Here is a 24,450-nt window from a genome sequence, read left to right on the forward strand (position 1 = left end):
CGGTGAAACCATCCCGCCAGTCAGAGAGCCGCAGTTCCCACGCTGTCAAAAGACAGTGTGAGCGCTCAGCTGTGATCAGAGGTATATAGTTTACCTCCGGTCACTGGTGTCAGCTGATGGGACTACTGCTCCCATCATATTGCCCCCCCAGCCAAAAAATAGCAGCCTACAGCTGCCCAGAAAAGGCACGTCTATTAGACTTTTCCCGGCTCTTCCCACTTTCCCTGTAGTGGTGGCAAGTGGGGTTCGTCTTTGTGGGGTTGATGTCACCTTTGTATTGTCTGCTGACCTCAAGCCCATGGATTGGTAATGGAGAGACGTCTATAAGACACCTATCCATTACTAATCCTATAGTTATATAGCAAATACAGACACAGCCAGAATAAAGTCTTATATTAGAAATAAAACAAAACACAGTTATACTCACTTAACGCTTATTCCACTGAAGCCCTTGTTCTCCTGTAATAAACCAAAAATAAAAAACAAAAAAACAACATCCCTCACCTATCAGTCGTTCTGTCCCACGCCGTAATCCATGTCTAGGGGGTTAAATAGTTGCCAAGATGCGACCGTCCAAGCTGAGAACCACTGGTGAATGAGCTGCTGGGAGCACAGCGTCAGTGACCGGCGGTGACGTCATCAAGGTTACTTCCGGTCACTGAGGCTCCGTTCCCAGCCGGGCTGAACTGCGGTGACTTCAGTGAGATCTCCGCTAGCACCTAGAGAAAGTCGCACAGTTCAGAGGCAAGTTCACCGGGAGAATTTCACTGCAGTGAATTTCAACTGCACCAAAAAAGCACCAAAACATACATTTTTGCCGCAGCTTCTTTCTGCGAAAAAATCAGGTTTTGATGCAGAAAAAAAAGCAGCAAGCACTCCCAGTGTGAACTTACCCTAAAGGTTTTCTTTTACAGGTTTTTTAATGTGAATTTAGAAGTCAAAGCCAGGAATGAATCATGTATTGAAGATGTCTGTAAAGGAAATAAAAATATAAGTGGCACCTGCATGGGAACTGACCTGCTGTGCAGATTTCACCTGTTGCAACAATTACGGCCAGAGTTTACCACAGTTTCTGGTGTAAAATGTAGTAAATTTCTGGCCCTGTCCCCTCTTTCTGAACCCACATACTTTCTTTTAAAGAAGTGAGAGCGGCATAAAAGGGCCAAAAAGTCTCATTTTTTTGCACAAGTATTCCTTGCACAAAAATATGCAACTTTGTAATTTTTTTGATACAAGGCCCTTTATACATTTTTCACACATTTTTCACCCTTTATACATTTATTTCACACACTTTGTGATCATACCTATCAATGTTACAGCTGAATGCTGTGATTGGCTGCAGTGGTCAATTGATGTATATCACCATCAACGTTATCGTCAATCTCTCCTCAGGCAGATATGACTGATAACAGGGAGCAATAGTTGTGTAAGCCTGTTCTATAGTCAGCCTCTCCCTAGCTTGAAATAGCTGATAACAGGGAAAACTAGATGCCACTTAACTGCACAGCAAAGATCAGTGTTTTATCAGCAGGAGATTATCACTGCAGGACATCATGCTGCTCTCAGATTACATAGCAAAAACCTGCTGTCCAGTTCGCTTTCATCGAGTAAAGGCCCCTCTGCACATTAGACTATTGTCAGCTGAACCCGCCAATATGGACAGATGCGTCCGACAGTTTAATATGTGTGGGGGCGCCGGTCAACTGATGGTCGTGAGGGATCGATCGCGTGTGTCTGACTTTGGACTGCCGAGATGCAATCTTCTCTCTGAGACCTAATATTACAGTCTGCGAGCTAACATTTAGCAGGGTTGGATTTTTGGTGAAATGGTGGCATTGTGTCACATGTAATGCAGCCACATTCACAATGATTATTTGTGATCTTGTAGTTGCTCTGACTTTGTAGATCCAGTCCTTATGATCACTGATATCGGGATGGAGCTGATACGCTGTCTGTTTCTAAGGACGTCCAGGTGAAATTCATTTGTAACCAGAGGATATGGCATAAAATAAGTCGGCCTGTCCGAGGCTGAGAAGAAAAAGATTTGCCAAGTTGTTAAACTTTTTGCGGGGATTTAAATCTTTAAAACCACAAAAGTCTACAAGAAAAGAATGATTGTCATGGACTAATGTATCAGTCGTCCCTCTCACTCATTTATCCGCCATGTTTACCCAAATTCCTGTTTGACATGAAAAGTAAATGAGTTATCCCGAGTCCGTGTGTCGTCTACACGAGGGGCCTTTTCATTTCCTCTTTATCGCCTTGTTAGTGGGGACATAACACAATTACATAATTCAGATAACATGATCTGGATCCTGTGACAGGGGGTGATGGATCTGTGCCTCCTGTACAAATGATCCCATCATCCTATACACAGCATCGCCCTCATTTCCATAAGGTTTCCATATCGTTCCTGTGCCTCTCGTCTTCCTCTTTGTTCACCCTGTATATTTGTCACTTTCTGCCATTAAATATTCACATATTAATTGTCATCCACCCCATTTGTCATCGAATCACTTGCTAATTGGGGAACAAAGTTCCATTTTGTATTTCATTTGGTATTTTTTAATTGTTATGTTTTAGATAAAGGCAAAGAGAAGGTAAGCAGATTAAAGAAGATAGAGAAGATGATAAAAGAGAAAAATAAGGTAAAAATATGACAAAGATTATACGGCTAAAACATGAATGCATCTGACTTCTGTCAGACTATGGCGGTGTGTCACTGGTCGTACAAAACAATTTTTTGTTGTTAGTTTTAACCAGAAGACCAAATTTTTGGTTGAAATAATTTCTCCCACTTCACACTTACACATGCATGCTCGGCTCGGCAGAGTGTACATGTGTTCTCAGTGACGAGAGTGAAGTGTGCTAGATCCTGCAGACGGCTGCTTATCTCCTATGGAAATGAAAGGAACTCAATGTGCCAGATCCTTCTCTCCTTCAACATCACCTGTCTGGAAGAGTTAGGGTGCCCCCATACACATCAGATGGGTGTTGGTTTTAGGAGTTTTTCAGGGTAAAAGACACTACCACTCCAGCGCTGCCTCTCCATTCACCTGCAGCAGTGATGTCTAGACTACAGGCCATGACTGCTGCAGCCAATCACTGGGCTTAGTGCTTATGCCAATATAACTGGCATCGATTGGCTGCAGCAGTCACGTCCTGTAGTCTTGATGCCACCACTGCAGCCAGGTCAACAAACAGGTGGCAGTGGGTCAATACTGCTCATTTTGATATTTTTAAGCAGTGGACTCCTATCAAAGAGGTAACAGACCCCTATTATTCAATCTGTGTGGCGGCCTTAAATGTGTCTACACATAGAGTGAAGGCTACGCCGCTCACAAATGATCAGTAATACTGAATATGATCGTAGCAAACAGCTGTAATAAAGAAGCATCAGGACAGATTATCATGTTCACATTTAGTGACAGCAAGCAGTGATCTTAAAATCCATAATCCGTGTAAGTAGGAAATCTGCAGTGATTGACAGCTGTGCTACTATATTGGAAGTTGGCGTCCTACAGACATTGCACATACGTAATGATTCTCTAAAGTAAAAGCCACCTCAGCTTATATAGTGTCGTCCCTGCCGGGAGAGGTGTCCAGTGAAGAAGGGAAGGGCAGAGCGGAAGGTGAAGCCCAATATATGGAAACACCACAACAAATCCTGGATCACCTGCTTCATACATCCACCGAAGACTCAATCTCAGGTTGTAGAATGGCAGATCTGACTGTAAAAGCGCGCACTTTCCGGAGACATAGATGTGCTGCACTGTGCCCCAATCACATCGTAACAGTATAAATTATTTATTGTACATTAACGGGACAATTAATGTCAACTGATAAAAGCTCCAGACAAACTGGAAACACAGAACATTACAATAACAATGGCTGCAGCCTCGTCAAGTGACTTTCTAATCGCAGTGAATTTGCTCTCCTTTTTCGTAAATTTTCCACCAATTAAGAGGATTAAATGGCCGCATTGTCCCACATTGCTGCCGGCCCTGAACGGGATGTTTGGACAGCACTTGAAAGTTACAAAGTATCACCGCTCTTACTGCCAACAAATAGTGCGGTAACCAGAATCGGATATCGTCTCTTTGTTCTGGAATTAAAGAAAAAAAAAAGCAATTGGACGCTCTGATGGTTGGTTTACAAATCCAGCTGCCCCTGCGAATTGCTTATCTTTGTAACAAAAGAGCCCGGACAGGATAATTTGGTGTGTGATCACTGACACTCCCTCGTCTTTTGTTCCCCCATCAGACCTAATATCCCCAGCCCAGATGGGTTAATACATAATGCAGACATTCAAGTAATTGGCTCCCCCTCGGATATAGGGCCCTGTCTCTGTGATCTGCTATTAGGGGTCAGTAAAGCAGCCCCTTCCACCTAATTAAACACAGCTTTCAATCCTCCTTCCCAAATGATGTTCTGGCTCCAAACTCACAAAACGCACATGAGCCTCTACCTGTAGCTTCGGTGTAACTCTCTTATGGGACGAGAATCTCCTCCTTCTTCAGGCGACAGCATCAAATCCCTGCCCCGGGGGACTGGCAACTAATAAATTACAGCTTGATACTGTGAATTAAGAGACAAAAATTGGCTGTTAATAAACCCCCTGACTGGCTATTCATTCACACCACCCTACATGAAAGGGTCTTTCTTTTCCTGTCTTTTTATTTTAACAAACTTCCCTGAATGTGGTTACGCCGGGATTACATCAACTTTCCTTTTGTTGACAAAGTGTGATCCATGAATGCATGGGAAATTAGCACGGACGTTCCTAGCTCGGTGTGAGATCCGGTGTAACTCCAGTGTGGCTGGATATGAAGGAGCTTATCTTTAATTGTCTTGAGTCTTTGTAATTACCGTATATAAAATAAGTGCAAGGTAAAAATTTACAAAAAAAACATTGCAGTTGGAGTTGAAGCATTAATGGATTGAACTGTGCAATATGAAGCCTATTGTGTGTGTGTAGAGATAACATGTCGGTGCAATAATGAGAATTTATAGCCATGAACTATAAAAAAAAAATGAAGCCATGGTCCAGTTTCACAAGATTGTAATACATGGCCTTTGGTACCTTTTAGTTGTAAGATCAGACCCACAGGTATATCTATGTACACTACCTATAGAGTATCAGGAGCTTTTCCAAAGATGAGGAAGGAGCAGAGTGAGAAAGAGGCTGTTATGATCTGGTGACCTTGGAGCCGCATGAAACTTTCTCTGGAGTCGGTGGAACCTGTACTGACCGCAAATCCTGAACTAACACCGCAACTAGAAGTAGCCGTGGGGTGTGCCTAACAAACCCTAGACACCTCGACACAGCCGGAGGACTAAATACCCCTATAGATGGAAATAGGAATGCTACCTCGCCTCAGAGCAGACCCCCAAAGGATAGGCAGCCCCCCACGAATAATGACTGAGTAGGAGAAGAATAGACACACGCAGGTAGAAAACAGGATTTAGCAAAAGAGGCCACTCTAGCTAAATAGGAAAGGATAGGACAGATTACTAGGCGGTCAGTATTAAAACCCTTCCAAAAATATCCACAGCAGATAATACAAAAAGTTCCACAATCTAACTAAAGACATGGAATGTATATCTGCCACTCCAGAGAATCCAACAATACTGAGAAAATACTGTCACAATCTAAGCTGGACAAGAAAACACAAAGAATAGCACTGAATTGTGAAGCACACAGCATGTGTGCCACAGGAAAAAAAAACAGACACTTATCTTTGCTGATTTGGCAGGAGGAACAGGCAGAGGTCTAACACCTCCCAACAACAATTGACAACTGGCAAGGACTAATGAATCCTGCACACCTAAATACCCCAGTCAGAACTGCAATCAGCAGACACACCTGACCAGGACTGCAACCCAGGGACAACTGCATTACCACTTACTACCACCGGAGGGAACCCAAAAGCAGAATTCACAACAAGAGGCACAGAGACAGTTTTGCTGTATTGTTGCAAGTGTTTATCTCACTGCAGTCCTGGATTCACAGCTACACTGCTCAGCACTGCTGTATAAAGGCTTCCATGCTGCTGCTATTTCTAGTAAGTGTAGTAACTCACCCCAAAGCTGGATTCACAGCTACATTGCTCAGCACTGCTGTATAAAGGCTTCCATGCTGCTGCTATTTCTAGTAAGTGTAGTAACTCACCCCAAAGCATGATTCACAGCTACATTGCTCAGCACTGCTGTATAAAGGCTTCCATGCTGCTGCTGCATTTTTTCTGCCTTCTATGGAGCCGTGTGCGTTCACTGATTAACATTTCCATTGCGGAGACTAACCTTCACAATAGAAATTGACATGCTGCAGTCCTGAAAGACACGCCACATATCAGTCTCCACGGGTGATTGTATGCATAGTGGACATGAGATTTCTAGAAATCCCATCCACTATGCTTTAACATCTTGCCTCTGCAGTTTTGGTGCTGCATAAATATGCGGCGTCAAAACCACAGCAATTCCTGATCGTGGGCACGTACCCTCACAGTTCGAAGGACGTCATACGGTAAAGCAAGAAAATCTCTTCTTAAAACCTTTGGGAATGATTTTCCTACATTCTACTTTTGGTTATGGGTCCTAAATGAAGTGCACTTTCTGCATGAAAAATCGGCTGCGTATTAGTGTGCAAGCAAATTCAAGAAATGTCAACCACATGCTGCAGAGAAAATCCACAGTATTTTTCGACCATCACTGCCACAGATTCCATGGCTGATGTCACCCTTTGCAATGCATGACTCTTGCAGGACGTAGGCAGCATTTCCGAAGAGAATCGGCTGCGCTGTTAGTGCTGATTTTCTGCAGTGACCTGTGTGCATGTACTGTGTTACTGTTCAGGACAGATCCCAGTCTTCTCGGTTGGATCTTTACATCCGGCTTTGTGCTGATTTTTTCTGCTGTGCGGCGATTCCTCTGCGGAGAGCGATCCATCACAGCGGACATTGCTGCACTCCACATGATGTAACAGCTGAGTGTGACAGCTGCCGCTCTGCAGGAAGGAAAGTTTGCCCAGCACAGAGTGGGAAAGTCTGGTGTCTGTGTGCTTTGTGTGCTTTGTGTGCTCTGTGTAATTAGAGAGTGGAGAAAACAAGACAGCAGTGAAATCCTTGTGGAGAGAAGGACTGGGCTCCAGGGAACTTGCGCTGTCTAATGCACAGGTGTCAGCCTCTGTGACAGGCCCAAGTGATACTTGTCTCAGTAGATACTATTATCACGTCTCCCTTTTACCTTTATTCCTAGGCTACTTTCACACAATGAGTTTTTGGTGATTTTTTTTACTCTGTGTATTGTAAAAAAATGGAAATAACCTATTTTACTTAATGGGTGCCGAAAATCTGCAACATCAAAAACACAACAAAAGCTCATGGTGGGAATGCAGCCATACCGTTACAGAGGCGGCATTGTGACTGGTGTTACCGCAGGGTTTGTGAACATTGCCTCAAAACTAATTTACACACTGCAGAAATATCTGCAACTGAAAATCCACTGTAGTCATCCTAGATAGAGTGCTTGCAAATAATGCCCGCTGCCTTGGGGTCATACTTGATTCCGAGCTTTCATTCACCCCCCACATCCGATCACTGGCTCGCTCTTCTTATCTGCATCTCAAAAACATTTCTAGAGTTCGCCCTTTTCTTACTTTCGAGTCTGCGAAAACTCTTACTGTTTCACTTATTCATTCTCGTCTGGACTATTGTAACCCTCTACTAATTGGCCTCCCTCTTACCAAACTCTCCCCACTCCAATCTGTCCTGAATGCTGCTGCCAGGTTTATATTCCTCACCAACCGTTACACTGATGCCTCTACCCTGTGCCAGTCATTACCCATTACCCATCCGCTCCAGAATCCAATACAAACTTATTACCCTCATCCACAAAGCTCTCCATGGCTCAGCACCACCCTACATCTCCTCTCTGGTCTCAGCCTACCACCCTACCCGTGCTCTCCGTTCTTATGATGACCTGAGGTTAGCATCCTCAATAATCAGAACCTCCCACTCCCGTCTCCAAGACTTTTCACGTGCTTCGCCAATTATTTGGAATGCACTATCCAGGTTAATATGATTAATCCCCAATCCCCACAGCTTTAAGCGTGTCCTAAAAATGTATTTGTTCAGACTGGCCTACCGCCTCATCGCATTAACCCAACTATCCCTGTGTGGCCCATTCAAAAAACTTAAACCATAATCAGGTTCCTCACATCATGTTCTCATACACTTCATGCAGTTAATAGCCCTCTGTGTCTGTACTGTTACATATTTAGGCTGATAACCGGTTCATGCAGCTTTACATGAACACCCGATTCTTACACTATGGCTGGTCCGAACAACAAAAGCAATTGTTACCATCCACCTCTTGTGTCTCCCCTTTTTCCTCATAGATTGTAAGCTTACGAGCAGGGCCCTCACTCCTCTTGTATCTGGTGATCAGGGCCCTCACTCTTCTTGTATCTGGTGATCGGGGCCCTCACTCCTCTTGTATCTGGTGATCGGGGCCCTCATTCCTCTTGTATCTCATGATCGGGGCCCTCACTCCTCCTGTATCTGGTGATCGGCGCCCTCACTCCTCTTGTATCTGGTGATCGGGGCCCTCACTCCTCTTGTATCTGGTGATCGGGGCCCTCACTCCTCCTGTATCTGGTGATCGGGGCCCTCACTCCTCTTGTATCTGGTGATCGGGGCCCTCATTCCTCTTGTATCTGGTGTTCGGGGCCCTCACTCCTCTTGTATCTGGTGATCGGGGCCCTCACTCCTCTTGTATCTGGTGATCGGGTCCCTCACTCCTCTTGTATCTGGTGATCAGGGCCCTCATTCCTCTTTTATCTGGTGATCGGGGCCCTCACTCCTCTTGTATCTGGTGATCGGGGCCCTCACTCCTCTTGTATCTGGTGATCGGGGCCCTCACTCCTCTTGTATCTGGTGGTCGGGGCCCTCACTCCTGTAGTATCTGGTGATCGGGGCCCTCACTCCTCTTGTATCTGGTTGTTGAGGGAGGATCTAAATTGATCCTTCACGGTTGACTCAGTGATTTCCAAATTAATCTACAGGGGGTTGCCGGCAACTGAAAATGACCAGACGGAGACGTGTGTCTCTGTATGGGGGATCGAGCAGATCTCTGGCCCCCGTTTTATTGTGTATCGCTTTTCATAATCATAGAAATTATACTTCAACCAATCAGCATAAGAACACGCTCACAGTTCTTAACCTATAAGAATGCAGGAAAAACTTAACCCATGAGAATACAGAAAAAACGGAAACTACATATATGGTCATATCTTCTTGGCATAGTATGTGTTTTTCTAACAGGTGCCTCAGTCTTGTATAGCGATACACCCCTGAATGTATTATCTGGCTCGAGTCAGAAGACTCAAGGTCTTTATACCAATTATGAACCATAGCCTAGTTGAATAACAGGCTTGTGAACAACAAGATAAAGTTACTTCATGGCAGCTGTAACCTTTTACCTAATTAAATAACAGAATTTATCTTTAAGCAACCAGAAAATGGAGTCGAAAAGCACAAAATGGAGAACCTTTCTTAATTTGTCCCTTCGCATGGTGAGCAGGGCCCTCACTCCTCTTGGTATCTGTTCTGATCTGTGTTTATTGTTATGCTGTAATGTCTACTGTCTGTACAAATCCCCTCTATAATTTTAAAGCGCTGCGGAATATGTTGGTGCTATATAAATAATATTATTATTATTTATTATTATTATTATTATTATTATTAGGGCAATTCCAGAACTTTCTGCAGAATGGGGGAATTCACTTGTAGAATTTGGTAGATGTCAGAAATTTCTCCACCCGTCCCATTTATATCATTGGAGCGTGTAGAAATCCGTGCGACTCCATTTCAGGTGCAGACGTTTCTGCAGCAAATCGACCGCTTGTGACGTCCACAAAACGGGTATGTTTTTTTGGTTGATTCATGAATTCAAAAATTTGTATAGTTATATACGTCTGAAATATTTGAGCACATTTTTTTGCCATTTTAGCAAAACATTCCACATTTTGCTCTAAAATGTTCGCAATTTAAAGCATTAGAAGAAACAAAGTCAGTAACTAGCACAAGACTAAAAAAAAAATAAAAAGGAAAGTGACTTAAAAAAAGGCAAATAATAAATCAGCCCTGTATGTGGAAGTTGCATTCTTAGCAATTCCCACAATACAATGTTATTTTCTGGTTTGTCCCTGTGACCGTTCTGCCCCGCAGACTGCAGCCATTGTTTTTTCTGCAGCCTCTTCACTTTAGTGGTTGCAATGTGCCTCAGATGACATTTATCTGGTGACGCCACATGCATCATGCATCTTGCATACATGCATATTGCATTGGGGCAATACTTTAACTTTATTCTAATGTTGCCTAAAATATAATTCCCCAATATAATCTATACACAGGCGGTAGCACTGCTGATGAGTCCGGAGGTGGAATCACGCCTACCCCAAACATGCGGTAATGCTTCCCTGAGCTTACTCTCCTGATTACAAGGCCCCGCCGCAGAGATAAATGCCCCTATTATGGGCGAGAGGTTACCGGCATACACTGCTCCGTTTTGTTCCTGCTCATAGTGATTATCTCCAGAAATTAGCATTACAAAATATTATAGCCTTTATTTAAAATAGAAAATGCGGGCGCTAAATGACAAACACGGCCTCTAATTTGGATGCAAATGTCATGAAAATAAGGAGGCTGATTATAATAATACACGCCATAATTATCCCAATTCCTCACTCAGATTTGCAAACATTAACTCGCCCTATTATCCTGAGATCCAGCCCTAATTTACGATGAGTAAATAGGGAATCAGGGGAGTGTGATAAGTGGCGGCCGTACGGCCCATGAGACCATGCTGCACTGCAATGGTGGAGTATGGGTTATAAGAAATCCTTCAAAGTGAAGGAGCCGACCATTTTTTTTTGCAGAGTATGTCTATATCTATTTGTTTCGCCATATAAACCTTTGCTTGTATCACATCTGTAAAGAAAGCCATACACAATAAAAAGGGGGCCAGAGTGGCCTACAGGTTGCACGATTGCCCCAAAACATTTCATGTTCTGGTTGTAGAAGGAGGGTGGCTCAGGAAATGGCAGATAGGCGGCAATGATATTAGTGAGTGACGATTATTCACTTACCGGTACTTTGTATAGCGATACTTCATTCCATCTTGTTGGACTCATTCACATCTAACAAAAAATACCTTTTGTTTTATTCTTGTGATGGTCATTTTTCAACCACTTTCATATTGTAAATCTGTCTCACCATCCACGTGTCTTAGATTTTTCATGTCGGTCTATCATCTTTGTATGAAAAACAGATAGCACATGAGTATCCTCCAAGTGCTGCCCATTGTATTGGTGGACACATTCATTTTTGGCCCCTATTCAAGTCACTTTAACATATTACCATTTTTTTTTATCTACATAAAAAATCTCATATGTGGATAGCTCTGTAGACTATAATGGGTCAGCAGAGCCCCCAAAATTATGGGTAAGGGCTTACCCAGGCATCCGTAGATCTTGGTGTGATCATGGACCGCAGTGCATGTACTGGCCGCTGGTCTCCCGACAGCCTCATAGAAATATATGAAGCGGTCATGGTCTAGTCAGGAGACCCGTGGCCAGTAGAAGCATTGTGGTCTGTGATTGGACCAAGATCAAAGGACATCTGCATAAGCCCTTAGTCAAGAATGTGCGCCTCCGATCTATCCATTGTCTATGGGACTGCCAGGAATAACTGAGCGTTGGACTTGGAAATCTCAATGAATAGAGCTGTGGTGTGGGTGCTCGACCTCTGCTTCCTTGCTCAGGACTGGTGTTGGTGGTCCCAGTGGTCAGAGGGCAGAACTTACAAGCTCGATACAACTTCTTATCAGTGGCTATCAATCAGCTTTCTCGGGCTACATTCACATAAATGTCATTCAGTCAATGTGCACAGCAGATGGCACACGCATCAGTGTAAGTCAATGTGCACAGCGGAGGGCACAAGGACCGGTGTAAGTCAATGTGCACAGCGGAGGGCACAAGGACCGGTGTAAGTCAATGTGCACAGCGGATGGCACACGGACCGGTGTAAGACAGTGTGCACAGTGGATGGCACACGGACCAGTGTAAGTCAATGTGCACAGTGGAGGGCACACTCACCAGTGTAAGTCAATGTGCACATCGGACGGCACACGGACCAGTGTAAGCCAGTGTGCACCGCGGATGGCACACGGACCAATGTAAGTCAGTGTCCACATCGGACGGCTCACGGACCAGTGTAATTCAATGTGCACATTGGATGGCATACGGACCAGTGTAAGCCAATGTCCACATTGGACGGCACACGGACCAATGTAAGTCAGTGTGCACAGCGGACGGCACACGGACCAGTGTAAGTCAATGTGCATATCACACGGCACACTGACCAGTGTAAGCCAATGTGCACAGCAAACGGCACACGGACCAGTGTAAGCCAATGTGCACATCGGACGGCACACGGACCAGTGTAAGCCAATGTGCACATTGGACGGCAGACGGACCAGTGTAAGTCAATGTCCATATCACATGGCACACAGACCACTGTAAGTCAATGTGCACCGTGGACGGCACACGGACCTGTGTAAGCCAATGTCCACATCGGATGGCACACGGACCAGTGTAAGTCAGTGTGCACAGCAGATGGCACACGGACCAGTATAAGTCAGTGTGCACAGCGGACGACACGCGGACCAGTATAAGTCAGTGTGCACAGCGGATGGCACACGGACCAGTGTAAGTCAGTCTGCACAGCGGACGGCACACGGACCAGTATAAGTCAGTGTGCACAGCGGACGACACGCGGACCAGTATAAGTCAGTGTGCACAGCGGATGGCACACGGACCAGTGTAAGTCAATGTCCACATCGGACAGCACAGAGACCAGTTTAAGTCAGTGTCCACATCGGACGGCACACGGACCAGTGTAAGTCAATGTGTACAGCGGACGGCGCACGGGCCAGTGTAAGTGAGTGTCCACATCGGAAGGCACATGGATCATTGTAAGTCAATGTGCACATCGGACAACACACGGACCAGTATAAGTCAGTGTACAAAGCAGACGACACAGAGACCAGTGTAAGTCAGTGTCCACATCGGACGGCACACGGACCAGTGTAAGTCAATGTGTACAGCGGACGGCGCACGGACCAGTGTAAGTCAGTGTCCACATCGGAAGGCACATGGATCATTGTAAGTCAATGTGCACATCGGACAACACACGGACCAGTATAAGTCAGTGTGCACAGCAGACGGCACAGAGACCAGTGTAAGTAAATGTAAACAGCGGACAGCACACGGACCAGTGTAAGTCAGTGTGTACAGTGGACGGCACACATACTAGTGTAAGTCAATGTGCACATCGGACGGCAGACGGACCCGTGTAAGTCAATGTGCTTGTGGACATGAGCAAAATCGCAGCACTTTGTTTTGCTAACAGACCATGCTAATCTCTATTGAGCCATCTCATGTGATGTAGTGTGATGAGGACCGGAATGTGGACCCTGCACACAGACATGACAAATGGATGCAAACCCCAATATTCATAACTGACCACCGGCTCCAAAGTTCTAGAAAGATTCTTTGATCAGAGGTAGCTGTTTGGTTTGAAAGCGCACTTCCCTGCCTCTGCATAAACGAATCTCAGATTTGGTGTCTTTTTCACAGCAAAGCTCCCTCCTATAATTACCTGGTCACTGCAAGAGACCCCTACTTCAATTGAGATTGAGTGTCAGCTCTCTACCACTTCCAATATTTTAATTAGTTTCTCTCTTTCCTAGTTATAATTAGGTTCATGTGCTCAATGTGAGAGTGGTATGTCCCCTCTCTGGAGATGTCTTTATGGATTTTTATTTTTTCTCTGATAAACCTGATGTAGTGTTCTGTATGCTACATGATAATGTAACATATATGACAGTATGGGGCTACATGTGATGATGACAAAGGCGGCAGCACAAACAAATTAAATTATATACTTACGGTAGTACCATGATCCTGACAGGACAAGTCTAAAGGCTGCTGCTGGCAGTTCTTAATCTTCTTTGTAAGAAGGTGAATACTCTTGGGGTGACCGTGCCATATCAGGACGCCATTAATGACTTTGGATTTGCCACTTCTTTGGTCAAATTACACTTAAGCAGCATCCTGAATCCCCATCCGAGCCTCTCATAGCAACTTATTACTTAACCTGACAAATTCCAATTTAATTAGCTGTTTCTGTGACTGGACTAAATTGCAGAGGAAATCCTCTAATTCTCCAAAGATTCTCATTATATTGATGCAGAAACCCCTGCACCCTCCCATGCAATACTGGACCAGAGCATGGTACACTAAGGGCCTAGCAAGGGTAAAACATTGTGGAAACGTCACACTAGACCTCCAACAGCTTGGATTGTGGCCTCTCCACTCTTCCTCCAGACTCTGGGGACCTTGATTTCCAAATGAAATGCAAAATTTACTTTCATCTGAACAACACTGTGGACTACTGACAACAGTCCAGTTCTTTCGGTTGCTTGTGTACCTTTTTCTACCACACTTTTTCCTTCCACTCCACTTTCCATTAATATGCTTGGATACAGCACTCTGTGAACAGCCGGCTTCTTTAGCAATGACCTTTTGTGGCTTCCCCCCCTTGTGGTGTGTGTGAATGACGCCTTCTGGACATCTGTCTTCCCCATGATTGTGGAGCTACTGAAACAGACTAACTAAGGGACATTTTTATACACTTAGGAAGCCTTTGCAGGTGTTTTTTGTTAATTATTCTAATATACTGTGTGGTATAGCGACCCCTGTAGCAGATAGGGGGCGCTGTGTGTGCTCCTTGATATATGCATTGAGGCATGTATATGGTGTGCAAGGACCTGTGGTGATGTCACGCTCACCTGACTAGCCATGTGACAGGTACCTGGGTGTGGTTACACCTATGTAAAGGAGGTGTGTGGAGCACATGGTGGAATGTGAGTGTTAGTGGGTAAGTGTCCGTCAGGGTAGACACACTTCCATGTGTCCTGGCAGGACACTGCAAAGTGGCCTGTGTGCTGGACGGTCCCAGGTGGGGACAGACATCCTGGAAGTACACAGTGACCATTCCAGGCTGGAGAGCCTGCGTGCTGGACATAGCACGGACGGTTGGTGTTGGAGGCTCCGGCGAGTGGAGTCGTCCTGGAAGCACCTGGAGACCGTAGACCTGGGAGGTCTGTGTTGAGGACCTGGGACTGACCTGGTCAGTGTGAGTGAGAAACGTCTGATGGATACCTCTGTGGAGAAGAGGGATCCGGGAAACCTGTGCGGCACCAACAGGTAACGGGAAGGAACCGTGTGACACTGACCGGGGTCAGAGTGAGAGACATTGTTTATGGGCACCTCGGAGGCCAAGGGGTGTCCAGGAACCCGTAAAGGTTGCCAATGGGTAACGGTCTGAAAACCGTGTATAATGCTGACCGGGGTCAGAGACGAACTGTGGTAAAGATGAATATATGCAGACTGTGTTCAAACTGTTACCAAGTTCCTGTGGATGTGGTTTACATTATGTGAAATAAACCGAAAAGACTGTTTTTGATAGAAAACCGTGCCCGAGTGCTTTGATTCTGCTGCCAAGCGAGTGTTCCCCAAGACACGTAGTAGGCGCTAAGCTACAACTGACATAATGACTTTTGGGTTTTCATTGGCTGTAAGCCATAATCATCAACATTAACAGAAATAAACACGTGAAATTGATCACTCTGTGTGTAATTACTCTAAATAATATAGGAGATTCACTTTTTGTATTGAAGAACTGAAATAAATTAACTTTTTGATGATATTCTAATTTAGTGAGAAGCACCTGTAGATGCCTGCATTTCCTGCAACATCTTCCTACTTTAAAACTCAGTGGGTTCGCATAAGTCCTAAAGATGGGGGTCTCTTATTACGTAACCGGACATTAGTAACTCCCCTTATTAAAGGGAACCTACCACCCCGTTTTTTAAAGATTAGATAAAAATAGTGTGAAATAGGGGCAGAGCTGGGCTTTACATTAGTGCCTTTTTGGGCCTTTACACCCCCGTTAGGCTGCCCAAATACCTTTGTGAAGTGGCCGTTTTCTGCTGTCACTCAAGTGGGTCAGGTCGGATGGGCGTGGTCACAGCGCTGTTTGTCCCCCAGGATCCTGCTCATCATTACGTTGGTGGCGTAGTGGTGTGCGCATGTCCAGCAGGCGAATCCACTGCCCAGGAGATGAATAAAGGCGCGGTCTTCGCTATTCAGCCGTTTACCGGTGGGCGCGGCCATCTTTCCTGTGGCCGCGCCTGCGCAGATGGAGCGCTCTGCTGCCCGGGACTTCAGGAAAATGGCCGCGGGATTCCGCGCGTGCGCAGATGGAGATCGCGGCGGCCATTTTCCTGAAGTCCCGGGCAGCAGAGCGCTCCATCTGCGCAGGCGCGGCCACAGGAAAGATGGCCGCGCCCACCGGTAAACGGCTGAATAGCGAAGACCGCGCCTTTATTCATCTCCTGGGCAGTGGATTAGCCTGCTGGACATGCGCACACCACTACGCCACCAACGTAATGATGAGCAGGATCCTGGGGGACAAACAGCGCTGTGACCACGCCCATCCGACCTGACCCACTTGAGTGACAGCAGAAAACGGCCACTTCACAAAGGTATTTGGGCAGCCTAACGGGGGTGTAAAGGCACCGAAAAGGCCCTAATGTAAAGCCCAGCTCTGCCCCTATTTCACACTATTTTTATCTAATTTTTAAAAAACGGGGTGGTAGGTTCCCTTTAATGATACATGTACTTTGTAAATTATATCAATGACAATGTTGCTCCGTTTGTGAGATAGCTATCTTTATTCCCTGTGGAACATTGTGTCCAGTAAGTCTCCCCTTTTTACCTTCTGAGCAGTTCTGATGAGTTTCACACAAGCCTGGCTTCTTATGGACGTCTTTGGACTCCATTAACGTCAACAGAGTCCATTCAAGTCTATGGAAGTTACCAAGAAATTCTTGAATTTTCTCTAGGGGCTAAAAGTATTTCCTTATTTCGTAAACACCGCAACATTTTTAACAAAAGGAAATTACAAAACAGATTTAAATTTAGTAAAGCCATTATAGTATTGTGAAAAGCCCTCATTATGATTGATCGTGTACGTTAGCGTTTTAGGATATCTTGTACATGGTTGCTGATTGAGATTCAGATTTTTATTGTGTTTTTATTCTTCTGATGTAAAGAACTTCAGTGAATGGTGAAGTATCACACGCTGTCCCTCACAACACAGAATATTCTGATTTTCTTGACATTTTCTCGTCAGTGAATGATCCGGCTCTCATCTTCCCTTTTGTTTCAGTCCTAGATATCCACAATCTCTATATTGCAATGTGATTTTAGCTCCAATAAACATTAAAGAACCATATGGCGTTGTTTGTTCTGGTAAGTGCCGCGTGTATTCTGATCTTATCGCTCCCACTCTTTCACTTAAAAACCTAAACTATTAATTGAGCCGATTAGAACATTTGCATTTCCTTTGCAAAAACTCTCATTTGCACTTCTCGTTGTCATTTAGAAGAAGCGTGCTGAATATATTTGAATATATTCCTAAAATCCCTGCTTAAGCCTCATTTACGGGGAGTTTACTTAATTGTTAGGTAAATATTGGGGCAGGGACAGGCTCGTTAGTGAAGCGGCCCAGACAGGGTCACTTATAGACATACAGTAAGATGCTCATTTGTCTGGAATCGGTCAGTTGTTCGGGCTCCTTGATACAAGATGTGCAGCATAAAAGGGATATTCACACGTGGCAAAAAGTCTACTCCATGTATGTTACCGGAGTTTGTAAAATCGCACGCACATTCTGCAGAAATAGTCTAACATCTCTGTCACAAAATCTATGCAACTAAGCTGCCATGTGTGCTAATATGACGGGAAATGCAGCATGACTTCCCTGATGGTCACTAGAAAGCACTTCTGCGCTTGAAGGGAAATCTGTAGTCCTCGTGGAAGTTGTCAGACTGTATCCTACTCATATCCTATTCTGATTTAAAGGCTTATTCTCAATATTACAAGGTATCACTTGTCCACTGGACTCCACCAGTCCAAGAATGGGACTCTGAAATGGCCCTTGGCTATCGAGCAATGGACGCATATGCACGCCTCCACTTTATTTATTGTCTATTGGACTGCTGGAAACTACCAAGCTGTGTACATTTCAGAATCTTGGTCCCAACAGTCGGACCCCACCAATCCAAGTAATAATTTGTGCATAAGATGTAAGGAGATGGATATACAGCCCATGTTCCCTCTTGAAGAAAACGCATATTGTTGTATTGTGGGATGTGAACTGTGATGTGCGTTATTAGTGTTGATATTGTGTTCTGCCCGACAATGGTGAGAGTTAGGGTTAATCATTGGGACCAGCCCAGAGTGGGAGGGGCTAAGGTGAAGGAACACAGGCAGTTTCTTGTCAGGACCTCAGATAGGGTCCAGTGTGTGTCTGAAGTCAGGGCCGGCTCCATGTTTTCATGGGCCCTGGGCGAAAGAGTCCTGGTGGGCCCCTTTAACACATACCACAATTCATAATGCACCGATACGGCAGAGAAATATAGGTATAGTGCAATGCCAAAGATTTCACTTTCTACATTACATGAGTGATATCTATTGTACATTCTACATTAGCTCAGAAACCGGACAGTATAGTCCTCTATACAGAATAATGAGCCCCATACATTGCCCCATACAGTGTAATGGCCCCATATAGTGCTCCATACAGTATAATTGGCACGACATAGTCCTCTATACAGAATAATGAGCCCCATATATTGCTCCAAACAGAATAATGAGCCTCATATAATGCTCCATACAGTATAATGGGCACCACAGAGTGCTCCATTCAGAATGAGCCGCATATATTGCTCCATATGGAATTGACCCCATATAATGCTCCATACAGTATAGTGAGCCACATATAATTCTCCATACAGTATATGATGGGCCCCATCCAGGGCCGGTTCCAGGTACATTCTACATTAGCTCAGAAACCGGACAGTATAGTCCTCTATACAGAATAATGAGCCCCATATATTGCTCCAAACAGAATAATGAGCCCCATATATTGCCCCATACAGTATAATGGCCCCATATAGTGCTCCATACAGTATAATTGGCACCACATAGTCCTCTATACAGAATAATGAGCCCCATATATTGCTCCAAACAGAATAATGAGCCCAATATTATGTTCCATACAGAATAATGAGCCTCATATAATGCTCCATACAGTATAATGGGCACCACAGAGTGCTCCATACAGAATGAGCCGCATATATTGTTCCATACGGAATTGACCCCATATAATGCTCCATACAGTATAGTGAGCCACATATAATTCTCCATACAGTATATGATGGGCCCCATCTATTGCTCCATATATAATGGGCCTCATATAATGCTCCATACGGTATATGATTGGCCCCATACAGTATACTGAGTCCCATATATTGCTCCATACAGAATAGGCCCCATATGATGCTCCATACAGAATGGGCCCCATATAATACTCTTTACAGAGTGGGTCCCATATAATGCTCTAAAAATAATTGGCCCCATAAGATGCTCCATGTATAATGGGCCCCATATAATGCTCCATATATGATTGGCCATATAAAATGCTCCATATATAATTAGTCCCATAAGATGCTTCATATATTATTGGCCCCATATACTGCTCCATATGTAATTGTCCCCATACCATATACTGCTCCATATTGAACTGGCCTCATAAGATGCTCCATATTAAATTGACTCCATATTAAATTGGCCCCATATAATGCTCCCTATAGAATTGGCTTCATAAGATGCTCCCTATATTATTGGCCCCATAAGATACTCCATATAGAATTAGCCCCATATAATGCTCCATATATGGGCCCCTTCTGATGGTCCCCATATATTGCTCCAAATATATAAAAAAAAAAAATGAAATACTCACCTCTCGTTGCTTGTCGCTGCTCTGGGCTCCTCAGCATCTTCCTGCTCTCTGTGCTGCGACTGCTCAGGCAGAGGGCGCGCACTGGTGACGTCATTGCGCCCGACTGCCTGCCTATTTTGTCCGTGGTGCTTTTGCTGGGTATGTTAATTTATGTAATATGACATGTAATGTTTCCCATGTATAGGCACTTGCCCTGCGAATATGTGCACATTTGGCATTAGGTATGGGTACTGTCCCTAAATTTCCTATTATTATGTTTGCACGGACTATGGGTTGTCTTTTTTGGCCCGTTATTTATGGCCACTAGGAAACGTATATTCATCCCCTGTACTGCATCTCTGTATCTTGTTTGGTGTTTTAATGTTCATTAATAAATATTTATCTTTTATGGGACCATATGGCTGTTTGTGTTCTCTGTTTCTTCTTTGCATGTATTTTGGCAGCTGGCCCCTATTTATCCGTTTAGCATATTTAATTTTTTGTGGTTTTCCACAATACATTGTTATTATACTTGTAATATGCTGGCTTCAATATTGTTTTGTAACCTGCAAGGGTGTAGCACCCCCATAGCACAAATCCACACACTCAGCCAGGACCCTCACCTTCATGTAACGTGCCGGGGTGTAAGAGACGAGTACCTCGCCCACGGCTCCCGCCCCGCATCACGTTACAAAGACACAATCAATGAGACCGCCACTGATTTCCACAATGGGGCACGGAAATGCCTCGTTGGAATGGAGCAATGGTCACGCCACGGCTCATTGTATTGCCTATGGAACTGCTGGGGATAGCAGAACTCTACATTTCAGGACCCCGCTCTTATGATCTGTGGGGGAGTGGGCTCCCCATCAATCAGCAAAGTATTACCTATCGTGTTATAATACAATTTGGGGAATAACCCCTTAAGAGGACGACTGCACATTCCCTGATGGGCTTACACAAGACATGGCTGACAGATTCCACGACAGCAGCCCACTCTGTGCGTCTGACCCACTTAATGTCAGAGTCACAATTAAAGCTAAAGAGGCTTCTCACTTTTTAGTGGATAGGTAGAAAACCCAAGGCACAGCACAGAGTATTTCAGGTGATGAGCAACCTGACCTGGTTGTTGGGAGTGGTGACTTGTCCACTCATGAATTTAGTAAGGACATGGCTGCGGGTGACGGATAGTCTCATGATATTAGGAAAGGAATGGAAACAAGTGAGGTGATCACAGTCTGTAAGGTACAGTGTGAATGGAGCAGACCCCCAGCAGCACAGAGTATTTCAGGAGATGAATGTACTGATCTTGTAGGAGGCCAGTGACTGAGCATTGCATGCTGGAAGCAGTAGAAGAGGTGTTATAACAATGCGGGGGATCACATGGTAAAGATGGAGGAGTTCAGGAGAGGAATGACCTGATCTTGTAGGAGGCCAGTGACTGAGCATGGCATACTGGAAGCAGTAGAAGAGGAGTTATAACAATTCGGGGGATCACATGGTAAAGATGGAGGAGTTCAGGAGCGGAATGACCTGATCTTGCAGGAGGCCAGTGACTGAGCATGGCCTACTGGAAGCTGTAGAAGAGGTGTTATAACAATGCGGGTGATCACAGGGTAAAGATGGAGGAGTTCAAGAGAGGAATGACCTGATCTTGTAGGAGGCCAGTGACTGAGCATGGCATACTGGAAGCTGTAGAAGAGGTGTTATAACAATGCGGGGGGATCACAGGGTATAGATGGAGGATTTCAGGAGAGGAGTGACCTGATCTTGTAGGAGGCCAGTGACTGAGCATGGCCTACTGGAAGCTGTAGAAGAGGTGTTATAACAATGCGGGGGATCACAGGGTAAAGATGGAGGAGTTCAGGAGAGGAATGACCTGACCTTGTAGGAGGCCAGTGACTGAGCATGGCATACTGGAAGCAGTAGAAGAGGAGTTATAACAATGCGGGGGATCACAGGGTAAAGATGGAGGAGGAGTTCAGGAGAGGAGGGACCTGACCTTGTAGGAGGCCAGTGACTGAGCATGGCATACTGGAAGCAGTAGAAGAGGAGTTATAACAATGTTGGGGATCACAGGGTAAAGATGGAGGAATTCAGGAGAGAAGTGACCTGATCTTGTTACCATGTAGTAAACCATTGGAAAGTCAATCAGTGCACATGAACTTTCTCCGATACATAGACACTTTAATGACATTAACTGTATCGCTTTATATCCTGCGTAATCTCCAATACTCTTCTCCCATCAGAAAGTGTCTCATCCCTCATCCCGCCTGTCCGACAATGTGGTCGAACTCACCCGATATATGTCAGGAATCTCAGAATCAGCGCTTTATTTTTGGGTTTATCGTATTTCCTCATCTTTGTATGCGCAGCAGGCGACAAGGTCTGGTTGATGAGCCGAATAATTAGCACTTAACCTGCTGATATCGGTGCGGTTAATTAGCTATAAATACATTTCTAGTACCTGTGTATGTCTACATGTCGGCCTGGTGTTTCTAGGGGTTTATTTTTTTCACACATTTACATTTTTTTGCACTAATCAGTGAAAAACAATTAACAAAGATGTCCAGAAAGTGAACTGTAATAACAATGACTGACAAGGTGCAGAACCACAAGGATTCCAGCAGATATGGGTTAGGGATAAACCATGGAGCAGAAGGGATTGTGCATTCTTCACCCTTTTGGGGGCATTGTTTTCACTTAAATGCTTGTATTTTGGGCCAAAAAAGCATTTATGCTATAATATGGTCATTCATCATCTTAGAGCTGGACCAAGAGAAAAATATTACAGACCAGAACGAGCTCACAGCCTGGTTACTGTTAACTCATTCTGCAGCCGAGGCATCAAGACAATCCGTATCCGAGACCGGTTGCCATGGGCAACTGCACTGCCGTCACACTGAGGGGTGCCAGGCATTTTTGCTTCCCTTGGGACCGTGTTACTTCACACGATGTTGCAGAGCCACCTGCTCTGCAGTTTGCAAACCAACACTGACACACCCAACCCTTTGCTGAAGGGTTTTTAAATAGAATCAATAAGCCATGAATTGTATTTATTAATTTTGTATGTATCAATCCTGGATTAATCAGAGATCCCCACCTGCAGCCGCAGACAAACTACCGTACAGCAGACTTTGCAGAGTAAATGAGAGTGCGCTAATACAGGGGGCGGCTGCACTCACCGCCCCATTGCTCTGATTATATGTCCATTGCAGGGAATAATCACTGACCATGGACACGGCTTATCCCATCTCCTTGTGTTAACTGCTGAGGAGTTATGTGTCTGGGATAAAATCCCCTTAATGAACCCTGAGCGCTGCTGACTGAGCCACTCTGCCCAATCAATGCCGAGTGCTGCAGCACAGGCTACATGGCCCGGCCGCACTCTGCTGTTAACCCTCCATTGCCCTCCACTCGGCTGAGAAATGGCAATAAACTGTTAGATATGGTCAGATTTCTGTAATAGCAGAAAAAAAGGGGGGTGCACCTTATGTATTGTGTCCTGACCATATGCAGTGCTGGCTTCTTTTTAGATTTCTGTAATGCTGGTTTTGTTTAACCCCTTAGTGACCGAGCCAATTTTGACCATAATGACCAAGCCAAATTTTACAATTCTGACCACTGTCATTTTATGTGGTAACAATTCTGGAACACTTCAACAGATCCCACTGATTCCTGAGATGTGACCTGCGTTTATTTATGAAAAAAATTGGCAAAAATTTTGAAAATTTTGCAATTTTCAAAGTTTTAATTTTTATGCCCAAAATCGGAGAGCTATTTCACACAAAATAGTGAATAAATAACATTTCCCACACGTCTACTTTACATCAGCATAATTTTGGAAACATAATTTGTTTTTCTTAGGAAGTTAAAAGGGTTAAAAGTTGACCAGTGATTTCTCATTTTTCCAACGAAATTTGCAAAACCGTTTTTTTTTCGGGACCACATCACATTTGAAGTGAGTTTGAGGGGTCTGTATGGCAGAAAATACCCAAATGTGACACCATTCTAAAAAATGCACCCCTCAAGGAGCTCAAAACCACATTCAAGAAGTTTATTAACCCTTCAGGTGCTTCATAAGCAATGTAGGAGGAAAAAAATGAACATTTAACTTTTTTTCACAAAAAATTAACTTTAGACCCAAACGTTTTTATTTTCACAAGGGTATCAGGAGAAATGGACCACAAAATTTGTTGTGCAACTTCTCCTGAGTACACCGATATCCCATTTGTGGGGGAAATCTACTGTTTGGGTGCACAGCAGGGCTCTAAGGGAAGAAGCGCCATTTCACTTTTTGAGCGTAAAATTGTCTGGAATCGAGAGAGGACACCATGTTGCGTTTGGAGAGCCCTTGATGTGCCTATATGGTGGAAACCCCCCACAAGTGGCCCCATTTTGGAAACTATACCTTTCAAGGATTTTATCCTGGGGTATAGTGAGCATTTTGGACCCTCCAGTACTACACAGAATTTGA

The 24,450-nt window shown here is 44.5% G+C and overlaps 1 protein-coding gene across 18 annotated transcripts in view; it reads left to right on the top strand.

The window, feature by feature from the left end:
• Positions 1-24,450, top strand: part of ROBO3 (roundabout guidance receptor 3) — a 552,219-nt gene that overhangs the window by 53,633 nt on the left and 474,136 nt on the right. For 14 of the 18 annotated variants that reach the window (XR_013213088.1, XR_013213087.1, XR_013213084.1 and 11 more), the window contains 2 exons: positions 2,584-2,600; positions 17,358-17,440. Coding sequence is in view for 1 of the 18 variants with exons in the window: in XM_077249556.1 (XP_077105671.1) it covers positions 2,584-2,600; positions 17,358-17,440 (100 nt within the window). In the remaining 17 variants the exon portion in view is untranslated. Of the gene's footprint in view, positions 1-2,583; positions 2,649-9,778; positions 9,924-17,357; positions 17,441-24,450 lie in introns of those variants that run through there. The other 4 variants (XR_013213093.1, XR_013213094.1, XR_013213092.1 and 1 more) reach the window with 4 other exon arrangements.

This window comes from Ranitomeya variabilis, chromosome 4 (genome assembly GCF_051348905.1).
Source record: "Ranitomeya variabilis isolate aRanVar5 chromosome 4, aRanVar5.hap1, whole genome shotgun sequence".
NCBI classification, from domain to species: domain Eukaryota; kingdom Metazoa; phylum Chordata; class Amphibia; order Anura; family Dendrobatidae; genus Ranitomeya; species Ranitomeya variabilis.